General features: G+C 34.6%; 2 protein-coding genes across 2 annotated transcripts; both read left to right on the top strand.

The window, feature by feature from the left end:
- Nucleotides 1-12: 12 nt before the first annotated feature.
- On the top strand, nucleotides 13-3,696 carry LOC123714653 (tetraspanin-18-like). The gene is made up of 5 exons (XM_045669011.1): nucleotides 13-152; nucleotides 1,403-1,594; nucleotides 2,058-2,210; nucleotides 2,458-2,643; nucleotides 2,905-3,696. Exons 1-5 carry the CDS (start codon nucleotides 93-95, stop codon nucleotides 2,974-2,976), a joined length of 663 nt encoding a protein of 220 aa, XP_045524967.1. The 5' UTR covers nucleotides 13-92; the 3' UTR covers nucleotides 2,977-3,696.
- Nucleotides 3,697-5,425: 1,729 nt separating this feature from the next.
- LOC123714352 (23 kDa integral membrane protein-like) lies at nucleotides 5,426-13,404 on the top strand. The gene is made up of 5 exons (XM_045668580.1): nucleotides 5,426-5,546; nucleotides 7,708-7,896; nucleotides 9,621-9,779; nucleotides 12,156-12,407; nucleotides 13,235-13,404. Exons 1-5 carry the CDS (start codon nucleotides 5,481-5,483, stop codon nucleotides 13,292-13,294), a joined length of 726 nt encoding a protein of 241 aa, XP_045524536.1. The 5' UTR covers nucleotides 5,426-5,480; the 3' UTR covers nucleotides 13,295-13,404.
- The last annotated feature ends 1,238 nt before the right edge of the window (nucleotides 13,405-14,642 follow it).

Raw genomic sequence — 14,642 nt, 5'->3', positions numbered from 1 at the left:
TCGTATCACAGCCATTCTTTTTTATTCAGTCAATATTCATACTTCGGAACGAAGAGTCCTATTTAAATAAATTTGAATAACAAGAAATAAAAATGGGTTGCGGTGAATTCCTCGTTAAATATATTTTGTTTTTTGCGAATCTATTTTTCGCGGTAAGTTACTTTTTTTTAAAATATAGGTTATAATGATAACGAATCTTATCAGTGTGTTGTGTGCAGGCGTAAAGCCAAGAGAGCCTGCTAACAGTAATGCTATGTACATTGTATATACAGATAATGGATAAACTTTCCAATATGGACCATCGATTTAAATGTCCATATTTTTTTGTAGATAGTACTCAATAAAAGAAAGCGATTTGCAAAGATTTATGTTGTAAAAAGACTATTTAATTTTCAGTAATAAGCGGTAAATGTTGTTTGTTGGAAACCCTACTGAGTGTATAGTTATTATATTATAATATTACTAAAGAGTATGCAAATAGTTTGTAACTATACAACAGGTAGTTGGAGATATTGTGTGCTGTATAAATAAATGGAACACTGTTTTCTCTGTACATTTTGCTCACTCAGGCTTTTTTAGTTTTATAAGCGTGGTGATTTCCTCAATCATCGGAGTTAAGCCCCGAGAGTATAGCTAGGCGCTAGCTCTCTCTTCAACAATTATATTGCAGTCTTTCGTCACAAAACAATTTACATTTCATTACTTCGCTTATATTGTTGTTATACGTGGTTAATTTAGAGTAAAAATAAAATCCTTTATTATTTAGAGCACCACCATGGGTCATCGTACACATGGAAAATACATTGTATTTACGATTATTAAACCGGTTACAAATTATATATATGTAACTCCTGTTAAATTTATAATTAAAAGTTAGAATATAGGTTGTCAAAGGTATTTCACTGTACAGTAATTTTTGAGTACCTTCATTGCAAACCTACAATAATACAACTCTTTCTTTATAATATTATACACTGTCACAATAAACGCATTAACAATAAATATAATAATATTAAATTATTAATCTATATTGTTAATTGAAATACATTAATATTTAATGAGTATCTTGTAAAAGCAGGAAAGTAGCAAGTGTTATTCTGTTATCTTAGTTTCTTTGTTCGAAAAGAAAAACCCATAACTTATAAACGAATAAGCGTATATTAAAATATATATACATATATGTATTATGAATTCGGAACTGCGTTCTCATGTCCTGAGTTTCTTAGAAATTGATAAAAGATAAGATTTCAGATATGGCTTTTAGGGCGTTGATTATGTTCATATATATATACTGACCAATCAAATAGTAAATAATACCAAATATTCATATTTAACCTCAATAGAAAAATCTATTAAAAATAAAGTTCAAATATGGATAATTCAAAACTTTTTATATTTTCAGCTGGCCGGTCTAGCCTTGATCGGCTTGGGTGTGGCCGTTGAACTTCAAGTAAAAGAAATAATTAATGCGGTGGAATCCAGCAATGTCCACGTCGCACCAATTGCGGCCATCGTAACTGGTAGCGTAGTGTTTTTGATTGCTTTCTTTGGATGCTGCGGTGCGGTTAGAGAGAACAACTGCATGCTTATCACTGTAAGTATAACTTTTTTAAGTAATTTTACATAAATACTTATTGTCTTAATATATAAGTCCAAAATTTTCCCGCTACACAACTATAATTGTTATTCATTATTGCGAATGTACCTATATGAGGTTAAAAAGTAATCAAATCCAATTTATTTTTAATATGATATATTGAAAACTAAAGAAAAAACTTCATCAACTTTAGAAAGGCCCCGAAATCAACAAATACAATGTATAAATTATAATATTCATTCTCAACATAAAAATCTGCAGATATTTTTTTTTCTTCTGTGATACCTTTTTCAGTGTGACGGTAAAATCTTCTCTTGTCCCTTGCCAGATGCAGTATTTTCTACAGTCGCTACCTGTATTTTTCCATCAAACATATTATATATGCTATATAGCATCAATCATGCAGAAGATAACGTTACTTATAAGTACACAGGTGGTGTAATTCATAACTTATTTCCAGTACTCTATATTCATGCTGATTTTGATGCTGGCGAAAGTGACCCTGGCTGTTCTGATCTTCGTTAACTTGGAAGGCTTCATTAACCAGGTACCACGTTGGCTCAACGAGGCCTTCACCAGGGACCAAACTGGTTTTCACGAAATTGAGAGAACGGTATGTGGTCCATATAATGTTTGAATGTAAAAAAATAATACTCGTTTAAGATCAGTTTCAAAAAATTATTGAATAGTCGAGAATCAAATCAAGAAATGCGATATACTCGCTTTAAATTTACAATGGCTGACTTGAAGCCGACTTGACCAATTGAAGCTTTAAAAATAGCTATCTTAGTTACATAGAAAATATACTTTCAACCATCATTCTGATCATAATAATATGAACAAATTTCCATGTTTTACAGTTCAAATGCTGCGGTCCTACTGGTCCTCTGTCCTACGGCAACCTAGTGCTTCCTGAGACCTGCTGCGCGTCAACCCCCTGCACCCCATTCAACTCTTATACCGGCTGCTCCACTCTTGTCGAGGACTTCTTCCAGACATTTGGAGTAGCTATTGGTGCATTGGCTATCGCTGTTGTCGCAATTGAAGTAAGCGAACTTGTTGAACTTGATAAATACATTTTTCTTCTATAACACAAGATGCCTTTGTGGCTAAATAAGCCACAACGCATATTTTAATAGATAACACAAACGAGCATCTAAATAGAATAAAACCACAACAGGGTATTTGTATGATGTTGGTTCTCGGTAAAACTAAAGGATTCGGGTGTCTGCTAGAATTAAACGACTAACCCACATAAAACTATGTAGATAGAAGATGCAGATATCATATTCTCCTTTTTGTTTCAGTTGGTGGCAATTGTTTTTGGTTTGTGCTTAGCTAACCACGCCCGCAACCAAAGCAGGAGGGCCCACTACTAACTTATTGTTTAACTTAGTCAAAACATACAATAATTGTATATTATTGAAGCAATATCTTAAATTTTTCGGCATGCACTCTGTAAATTCTATTAAATACCAAGCAAAGGATGCAAGGATTTATATATGTTGGAATAGGGATTTTTTATTTGATAGGCATAGACATTAAATATTAAAAAAGAATTTAAGAATTTTAATGCTTGTTAAAATATATATGTCACAAAAAATCGTATCTATTTTTTACTTTAATTTGTGTTTAGGTTTTAATTGTGGTTTCTAAGTGTATACATTGATAATGAGATTCTATATTTGACTTTTTTCGACATGTAATCGTTCCTCTTTTAGAATCCATCAAGCCTCTAAAAATTATAATCTAGGATTAGATTTTAATTGTTATAAAGTAATAATAGTAGTTTGTCGTATTAAAATACAGAAAAAAAAATTCATAAGATTTAGCCGTCGTGACAATAAAACATCTACATTGGTAATTTTGTTAAAGAAATACGTTTATTTTAGAATGTCTATGTTAATTAAGTGTTAAGTTTTAGAAGACGTTTACAAAGGAGTACTCGTATTTAAAAATCAAATCTCAAACGAAATAGTAACAATAGTATGCATGCATATAAAATATATATTCAACAATAAACAGCGCCTTATGATAAAAATTGATCACTTCTACAAGATCACATCATTCGTGTGAATTCATATTTCTAGGCTATTATATAATATATTTAGTAAATGTATTGTAAATATGTATTGCAATTTAACTTTTAAATATACTTATCCCACGACTCTTACTTTCTTTTATAATGATATTTTCATATCAAATCAAGAAATCCTTTTTGGAGTAGATGAAAAACTACGTACAAGACACCTGAGAAATGTTTTTTTTTCCTATCAAAAATCAAACACAAAAATGGAAGACAAGAAGAAAGCACAGCGCTAATCAAATCCATGTAGGAATAAAGAAATTAATAATAATACCTACAAATAATTAACACAAGACATAATTGACATCCGAGCAATTTTGTGCCATTCATTAATTTGTCAAGGGCTGCCTCAGTACTCTATAACGGCAGTGATTTTTGTGTCAACATGTAACATTACGATATAGCCTAACTTAAGACTAATAAGTCTAACTTACTACTTACAGTCTCTATTAAAGGTCTACTTACAGACTCTATTAGAGGAAAGACACTCTGTTCTTGTGTTTTATTTTTTCTCACTTTATAGCACTAAATTCTCGACATTCACGTGATGGTGGAGCCTATGTTCGTGGGCTCCAGCAGTCTTCTTTACGATTGTGGCGACGTCCTCTACATTCAGGTCCCGATGGAGGTCGTAATTGCGAATGTTCCAGGGAGCAATGACTATTCCCTCGAGCACTAGTACTCTTAATAGTACAGCTGGAAACCATACAGTCCATAGTGTCAGAACTTGTTTGTAGATTAATAATTTATTTTGTACTGATAATGTGAAATGCTTTCCGAGTAACCAGTACAATTTAATGTAACGGAGATCCAACTCTTCGCGCTTCTTTTTAACATGGACGTTCCATCAGAGTTTGGTATCCAGCGTCATACCTAGGAAGTTAGCCGAATGTTGGAAGGGCACTTTGACGTTATTAATTAACAATTACTGGCAGGTAATTTGATGTTTTGTTGGTAAAGTTTCTGTCAACTGATTTAGTCTTATATGCCATTTTTTGGTCCACAAGCCAACAGTATTTATGGCTTCTTGTTTTACCACCGCTTTCTCTTCAGTAGCCACCATAGACTTGATAGCAGTATCATCGGCAAAGGTCTCGATTACGTTATCTTCTAATTCAGGAATATAGCATGTGTATAAGAGGTACAGGACCAGACCTAATAACAGCGGTGGTGATCTCAACTTTAATATTGAGTTTTCAAGTCAAGTCAAATGTTTTATTTAAATTAGGCCCATTAACAAGGCACTTTTCAATGTAAAATTTTACTTAGAATCCCCAATAGAGACTGTAAAAGAAAAATATTTGACCACACTATAACGTTTCTTTTAGAAGAAAATACTTGATGAATGAATATTGATTGAAAAACTCCTTTACTCCTTTGTTGCCCTGAGGCCTTCAGACCTCTAAATCCAGGCCTGAATAACAGCAGACTTTTTTTAGGTGCCTAAGTTAAGACTAACGAGTAGTTTCAAACTTAACTAATTTACTAAAAAGTGTTTTAGTGGTTTAGTATTTTAAAAAAACAATTTCTCCACTTACCACTGTTTACCACTTAAGACTAGACACACTTCAGGTAAACTTTCCGTTCTGAATTTAGAAATGATGTGGTATCTTTGAACAGTGACTAGAATAACGACGTCACTAACTGCATCATTATCTTATTGATCGCTTGTAAAGAGAGGATTGCTGTAATTTACATTTGAAGTGGTACTTACCCCGGCTGATAACAATCTCGATGTTTACCGGAATTTACACTACTTAGTCTTGTTAGTGTGTCATTATAGTTTAATCGATCAAAATGTGTCTTTGTTTGGGAAAATGTGTCGTCCGGTACTTTTTAGTCAGCATAAATTTAATATTTTTTGTAAGTTTTGATATTTTTTCTTATTTGTTAGATACAAATAAAATGGGTTTGAGTTTTCTCACTATATTTAGTCTTCGTTAGTTATTCTCCATCCAATTCATCGTGTTCTGCAGTATGGTCCCCTTTTGGGTAAAGACCTCCTCGTGAACTATCTATTTGGATCTGTTCTTTGCTTCCTGCAACTGCCCATCGCCCATCGCTGTTGTAGTCTCCCCACGTTTCTTTTTCCTGGGGGGGGGGGTGTTGGTATAAATGTTAATAAATATACATTATGGAATTCTTAAAGCATTTAAGGGCGTTGTCTGCACGCCTGTATATGTATACTTATAAATCATTTTTAAAAGACTCAAAAGTCAGCTGGCAGCGTAGAAAGAGTCCTTGGTGTGATTCGAACTTACGGTTTCAGGATTTTCTCGCTTCTCGGCTAGTCTAAGCATAATAAAAAAATATTTCAAAATTGCAATTTTGTGGTTTCGGGTACGTAAGCATAAATTCCCATTGTTGTGACACAGATTTGGCTTTGTCTAATGAAAAGGACGGAGAAATGTGTTTTTGGGACATTTAGATTTACAGTAAAATCCTATAATAAAAATTATTTAACACCAATTAACTGTCTTAAAATCATAAGGCTTTTAAAAGAGAGAGTAATTTTTCGTATGAAAGTTGTAACGTAAAACCTTTATGATAAATACTTCAAGTATTTATTTAAGTAATTTAACTTACAAATAAATGTAAATAATTAAAAAATTTGTAGTACAAGTGTACATAACAAAGAATTTAGTATTTTATGTATGTTTGAATCTACATTCTTACATACTTAAATGATTAAATAATCAGATGTTATCTTAAGTATATCTTCATTATCAAATCTCATACTCATACCTAGGTAACACTGAAAGGTAACAACTTTTGCGGAGTGCGCTGAAGCATTGTCGTGGTGAAGGAGGATCCTGCTTCGAGGGCGCTGCTGTCGAATTTTTCCACGACAACAGGCAAACAGCGATTGATATACCAGTCTGCAGTAACTGTCCTTCCATCGCCTAGCACAACTGTCGCGAAAAGACCATTCCGACCAAAGAATGAGGCAATCATCTTTTTCCCTGGACTTCTTCCTTTACCTTAGCTGGCCCGATCCTCGAAAGGAAACACCCACTGAGCTGATTTTCTTTTAGTTCCGGGTTCTTAGCAACATATCCAGCTTTAATCACCTGTGACGATGTCAAATAAAGCATTTGAGTCACCGACGTTGAAGTTATCTAATATTTGGCGACACAAGTCCATGCGAAGGTGTTTCTGGTTGTCGATTAAAGTATGGGATATCTATCTGGCACAAAGCTTCCTGACGCCTAAAAGTTCATGTAATATTTTTTGAACTTGACTTATACCAATACCTAGGCTTGTCCGTATCTGCTGATAGGTCACTCTCTTATCTTCCTCTATCATGCGTCGCACTGATGTTATCTTTAGGAGTCGCTGTAAAGGACGTCCCTCACGCGGATCATAATTGAGTCATCGTCAAACCAATTGTAAATTGTGGCACGACATGGGGCTTCTTTAAAAATGCTAATCGCAGCCTATAATAGCTTTGTTGTTGAGTAAGCCCACAACGAAAGTCGTAATAAATCATTGACCAAAAATTTTCTCGCGTTAGGTACATTTTCACGTGTAACAAGAGTTTTAGATTTGCCACCAATTCAGAAAAACAAATGACAAATGAATATAGTATACTAAATAAGGCTACCAGAGTTCTAAAATTGAAATTCAAAAAAATGTTTTCATTAGAAATGTTTCTAACAGGCCAGTTCTAAACATTTTCAGTGTTACCTTTACTCTAGCAAAATTCAAATCAGAATATACATTTATTTATAATTAACTACGATGCGCCTGCTGAATCTCGTCTTAGAAAAACTTCACAAATATAACTATCACGGAGCGAATTCAATTCACAACGCCGATATAAATTACTTCTTATAAAATTTTTAATTATTTAATTTTATTCCAAGCTTAAGTTTGTTTTCAAGACTAATTAATTTATTAAACTTTCATTTGCTCGAGGGAATCGCCACGCCTGTGACCCAAAATAGTATATTAATTGTATTTAATCCTAATTATGTAAAATTAGTTGTGTATATTTAATAATAAATAATGAAGTTGTATACAGTTCATAGGTGCAGCCATCGCAATTGCTGGAGGCATCCTCCTATACCAGTTTAGGACCAATTCACCCCTGGACGTACAGGACTATGATCTAGAAATTATACTGGTCATAGTTTTAGGATGTGTCATTGCATTGATCAGTGCCATGGGCTGGTGTGGAGCCTGTGCTGAGAAGAAAGTGCTACTATATGTAGTAAGTAATATCACTTGCCCCGGGGAACAAAGTCGAAAAAGCAAAATCTATATTTTTCAGAAAAAATAAAAGAAGGTAAAGGTTTTTACTAGGTATATTACATATGCTAAGTCTGGCCATAAATACTGTTACAAATAAAAATTAACAAAATATTACATTTGAATTTAGAATCTGTCATTTTTATATCATTGTTCATTGGAGTTTTCTCATTTTGGCGCATAGTAGGAGCCAAATGCCATTTTTAAAACTCCCCATAAACTTGGTATTAGAAAATATAAAATATTTGTGTACCGGGCTATTAATAGGTACAACGAGACCGCCTCTGTTTGTGACAGAAAAAGATCTGGCAGTCCACGCAGTGTTCGTACGATAAGGATGACAGTAAGGGAAGGAATTCGAAGAAATCCTGTCCGAAGGCAAAATATTTTTTCTCGGGATATGAATATAGGCCCTAGAACCATGTCGCGTATATTAAAAGAAGACTTAGGACTTATAGCCGATACGTTATTGTCATTTCTTAACTGATAATTAAAAAAAGAATAGGGTGGTAAAATCGAAACAACTACTGAAGCGGTATGCAAAAGGTCACAGAAAAAATTTGGTTACGGGTGAGATTTTTTTACAATTGAGCAACATTTGAACAAACAAAATCACCGTATTTATCCTCAAAGCTCTAAGAAAGCTTCCCAATTTGTCGACTAAGTGCAACGTGGGCACGAAGCCCCTTAACAAGATCCTGTTCAATATCCAAGAATGGTCCTACCAGCAAGACTCGGCGTCTGGTCATAAAGGTCGGTCTACGCAGTCTTGGTTGGAAAGGAACGTTTCGGTCTTTATCAGAGCTGAAGACTGGCCGTCGTCTACTCCCGATCTTAATCCGCTGGATTATGATTTATGGCCAGTAGTACGGCTTGCTCTAAACGCCATGAATATTTGGAGTCCCTAAAACAATCCGTACGATTGGCAGTGAAAAATTTTCCCATGGAAAGAGTGCGTGCTTCTATTGATAACTGGCCTCAACATTTAAAGGACTGTACTATTGCAGCCAATGGAGACCACTTCGAATAAGCTTTTTATTTTTTATATTTATGTATTAAACTAAAACACTGTAAAGGTAATAAATGTTATTTGCTATGAACTAGGTATATATCAAATGAACGCGATTTTTTTCCTATTCGACGATTTAAACATTATTGTTATATATACATTTTAAATAGTTGAAAAATAAATAAATGTACATTACAATTATCTATCTACCTAGACCGAAGCAAAAGCGTACACAGTACCTCATATTAAGACGGTACCTACATTTTGACGAATGTCTAGAACGTAATATACTATTACCTCTTTCCCCGGAAATGTTATGACGTTGATGAAGCAGGATATAATTACCACTATTTTTTTGTTTTTAAGCTATCGGTCGCATTAAATTTTATTATTATTTGGAAGGATTACAATCTAAACTAAATCTATCTAATTTGATAATATCTTTATAATCGTGGTCAATGTGTTTCTTGCGTAATACGCGCTTAAATAAATACAATATTAATGAATCACAATAAATTCAATTTATAATCTTTGGTATGTTTTAAAAGTAATTGAAACTATTTATTTTAGGAGTTGAAAACGAATATATGGAGTTAATGAAAGAACGAATAAAAAGTCTCTTTAAAGAGGACTTCTTAGTGCCCTTCATAAATACGATTTTGTATACCTATTTTCAGTATTCCGGTATTATGGTGGTCCTTGCAGCTCTACAGGTATATGCAGTGGTAAAACTCCGAAGTGCAGATGTTATCTCTGAGGATAAGATTATTAATTCGCTGGAGAAAACCTTTAACGATACCAGTCAGCGAGAAACATTTCACGTCTTAGAGTCAACCGTAAGTGACCATTATGTAGTATACTTTGAATTCCCACAACTATTTAAAACAATTGTCTATGTCAATTTTATTGTAAAATCGTCAAAGGTTTGAATATCTTTGAATTTTTAATACAAGTTAGTCGTTAAGAGCATGCCTGGTTAATAAACAAACGCGACAATTTAGCTCTTCAAAGGAATTTAGTTCGTCACCACAATAACCACACACGATCCCAACAAAGTATTCTGAAACACAGGCGAACTACCTTGTAATGTAGTACCTAGTGTGTGAGGTGTGGGTGAGTGTGTGGTAATTATATTTGTAAGTTACTAATATACGCAGTCATAATAGTAACTTACAAATATAATGTTAATTAAAAATTGCAGCTACGTTTGTTTACGTTCAGCGCTCAAACATACACCGTCTTCGCAGTGCTGTTAAATCAACGCTTGCTACTGTCATTTAATTTTACCCGCAACCATTAAAAAATAACTTATCCATCCCGAGCTGCCAGAAAAATATGCGGTGCTACAGCCTTAATGCCTCTATTCACTTTGAGTAGTGCGAGTGCAAGTGATTAGTAGAAAGTGTGGACGGCGACTGATTAGTGCAGGTGATTAGTTACCTGCGTAGTAAAGTGATTAGAAGCGTGTTCTATTTTTTTGCGTGAACTGCGAGTAGTGACGTCGCGTGCGCCCTCCTTGTGCTCCTCCTCCTCTCTCGCATCGTGTCTGTCAAAACATGTCTGTGTGTTTCTTTTTTTTTGAGAATGGAATCTCGCTGTTGGCCTTAAGGGCTTTTACAGCTCAGCTCGGGCTGTTTTAGCTCACCGGAGTGAGCGAAGTGCGAAGTAAAGGTCCTCGCCTTCCCTGGTGAAGGCGGTTTTTTACCCTAATCTGTGTATTTTTATTATTATTGGCCGCGCGGGCGGCTTTTAATTTATATAATTTAATTATTGTTATCGGGGCACAATGCGCAAACACTACGTTAGCGTATGTCATGCACGGTCGGATGCAGGCTGTCTGTGTGGGCCTGGGTATCCGCTAGCTATATCCAGGAAGCTCCTTTCGCTCAAATAATCGGCTGTCGCCGAACCAGCGCTTATTATCTATATTATATTGTCAGTATAATAACAAAAAGGAATCCAACAATCGATAAGACTAAAACTAGCACTTACCATCAACGGTGGCGTATCTCACTCCAAACACTGGATCCTTCAATGATGAATTTAAAAAAAAGTAAATGCTATACGGTATGCGGTACCTATTTAGTGCGCACGCGAAAGCGGTTAAAATTTACCTCCCTTGCGCCATTACGCTGGGACACCACCTACCATCTCCGGTACGTGTGTCCAAGTCAAATCGACAACAAATCATCCTTCTTTGATTGACACCGATTTAGCGCGAACAATGTCATTTTATCGCATACTTCGGATAAGATGTTACAAGTTGTCGATCTTGGTACTCTGAATAGGTGTTGCAAGACGCGTAAGCTAATTCCACTAGCCAATGAGTATAAAATGGCGTGCAATTTTACTTTTGCCTGTAAAGCAGGTCTCATAAATGTATCGCTTTTCTGTATGACGGGTGCAACGAGGTTTAGTAGTATATTAAAGGTCTCTTCGGTCAACCAAGCAAAGTAATATTCTGTATTATCTTCAGTGCCAATTTCTTAAAGCTACCAACTAGCTTGCGCCATGAATGGGTCTTCTATTAATCCATTTTCGAACCCATACTTTTCTTGATCTTGCAAGTTCAGCTTCCAAAACTTCTTAAGTTTCAAATAGCACCGCGTTTAATACTTCTTTCAGTACTTCTTCCAATTGCAAGCACGCTTCTCGATGTTCATCCATATTTGCTGATTGACAGCTCCTACAGACTACTGAATTTACTAAACAGAGCCACTAAACAATAATTGGACACAACTTGCACTAATCACTCGTATCAATCACTAATCAAAGTGAATACAGGCTTTTATAGAGATCTGTCTGTTTCTTTTATTTCCTATATGTATTTTGATTTAAAAAATTATGATGAACATCAACTTTCGGAGAAAACATATTTTACTTTATACGAGATATTCAAATGAAAAGTAGTAAAATACAACGGCAACAGTAGAGGGATGTTCATGTAAATGCAACTACTTTGTTTAGTGGGTAAACTTACATCATCGATGTACCGACGACCATTTACAGAAACTTTTATTTGACATAATATAAAAAAGGTGACATACATATGTTATCTCTCTTAAAACAGATAAAGAACGATTTTATTCTAGTCTAATTAACGCTAGGAAAAGAGTTGTATTTACTGATTGTATCACTACACCTTTAATTAATATTTTATAATGAATTCCTATTTTATACTACAATAAAGGCGTTTTCTTTTCTAACTCCAGTTTAAATGCTGTGGACCAACTGGTCCAGACTCTTACAACGGAGTGTATGACCAACTACCACCGTCGTGCTGCGTCAATGCCACCATCATGCCAGACCTGGACAACTCCGTGGTAGTGGACCAGATCGGATCTAAGGCACTATCATGCTCGGCTGATGACGCACACCTCGGATGTAGTACCGTTATGATGGAATTCTTAAAAGTGGTCGTTCATTATCTGGGATTGGGATTCATCGTTGTTATTGCAGTTGAGGTTTGTGATTTTATACATCTTAATCTATATGGTAATTTCGTAGGGCTGCAAAACATTGAAATTATATTAATTATATATAATACATAAAGATCGCAAACTTATAGGGAAGAATAGGTAAAGTAAAGAATTCGTCATGAAGAAGAACAACTTTGTAGCAGATGTTATAATAAAAATAAAGTGGAAATGGGCTGGCCATATGATAAGAGGAACAGAAAAGTGGAGAAAGAGAGTACTTAATTGGTGCCCAAGGTACAATAAGCGTAACAGAGGAAGACAATTTAGAAAGTGGCGAGACCAATTTAGGGAAAAAGCAGGTGGTACATGGCTGAGAGTGGCAAAGTGCAGAGAGGAATAGCGGGATTTGGAGGAGGCCTTTGCCAAAAAATGGCACACAGATATCTAAAAATAATGATATATTCAAAATATACATTTGGTAACTGCAAAAGTATCTGAAGTAAAAGGCTATTTATTGTTCTTGTAGTATTAATTCATTAGCAGAAAAAAAAGTAGAAATAACAAACTTTACTGGGTACATACAATTTGTTTAAAAATATATTACGCAATTATTTTATTCTTAGAACTAATTCAAACTAAACTTCAATTCAACTAAAGGCAAAGAATTTGAATTATAAAAATAAACACCGCTACACAAATTGAAACGCGTCTGAATTGACAAAATATAACTATGACGTTGACATTTTCAGCTCATTAAAACTATGATATATCTACATATGTGTATCTCAAAGATGCTGCGATGACGCCGCCTTATGCTTTGATTTTCTATAAATTTTATTTATATAATAATTAACTAATCTCTTTATTTTCAGTTACTTGCAATAGTCTTGGCATTATCGCTTTCCTGCTGTATTGCACCAAAGACTGGTTAACAACGAACACAATTTTAAGCAAATATTGTAAATATAAACATTATTTTATTAAAAACTTATCATGATATGTACTTAAAATCGATACTGGTTTATTATAAACAAAGACGTTTTACAACTCGTAAAATATAGTTTTTTTTTTAATTATGCCCTTGACCTACTTGACTTAAACCTGTAGTGACAATTGTATCCAAGTTAATAGTACGAACTAACTATATTTGTTTTAGTATGAAGTAAAAGCGTATTGTCTGAAAACGAGCGTTTCAGACCTCTCCTCATAACACTTGAAGCTGCGAAAGAGCACACCTTTCACAGATATCCACAGGTCTGCTGTATGTTTGCCCCAATGAAAAAGGCAATCCAATAATCGCTCATAACTAGAATTTTTGATAAAATAACTTTAATAATAGTAGGTGATGTCACTGGTTCTGAATGAATCATATTGGCCATATAATTAAATATATAGAATTGTTTGTGATAACAATGCGTCGGTCACGTACTTAATGTGAAAGTGTATAACTTCAATATTATTTTGTTATAACAAAGGAAAACGTGCGGATTTTTTTTACTAGGAAGAATTTTATCATCATCTTCTCAATGGTATTGTTCATTGCTGAGGATCCTGTCACTTTACAGTGCCTTTAAGGTGCCTGCCCTGCTAGTGATATCTTTCCACTTTCGTCCGAACCGTGACTTGGTCACAATAGCGGTTTGGTGGTCTGCCGCGCGACGACTTTTTGGGTCTAAGGCAAGCCGGTTTCCTCACGATATTTTCTTTCAACGTTCGTTAAAGAATGTTAAATGCGCACATAGAAAGAAAGTCCATTGGTACACAGCCGGGGATCGAACCTACGACCTCAGGGATGAGAATCGTACGCGGAAGCCACTAAGCCTTCTTTGAAAAATTTACTATGAAACATAAAATACTTCTTAATATTAACAAATCATAAGCGCGTAAAAATCTAGGTAAATTTTAATTATTTTATTATGGTATGTATACTTTTGAAAAAAGACGTTTACATTCGTAAGCTGGAAACAAACTAAACAGCTTTACTGTCCTCCACAATTTTTTAGACGACAAATATATGATTTATGAAATCATATATACTTATCAATGATATATTATTGATACTATATATATTGCGTATCTTAGTACACACGGTACATTATTACTAAGCCAATCGAAACATTAATGCATAGGCGGAGGCTCATCTGATGTTAAGTGCTCTTTTCGGCGTTTTAAGAATTGGTACTCTCTTTTCTTGAAGGACCCTAAGACGAATTGGTTCGATAATTCTACAGTGGGCAACTAGTTTCACATAGTGGTGGCCAAACTCTACCGTAAAACACG

This window comes from Pieris brassicae, chromosome 9, assembly GCF_905147105.1.
Source record: "Pieris brassicae chromosome 9, ilPieBrab1.1, whole genome shotgun sequence".
NCBI classification, from domain to species: domain Eukaryota; kingdom Metazoa; phylum Arthropoda; class Insecta; order Lepidoptera; family Pieridae; genus Pieris; species Pieris brassicae.
The sequence above is the reverse complement of the archived record's forward strand: the minus strand, read 5'-3'. Positions and strand labels throughout refer to the sequence as shown.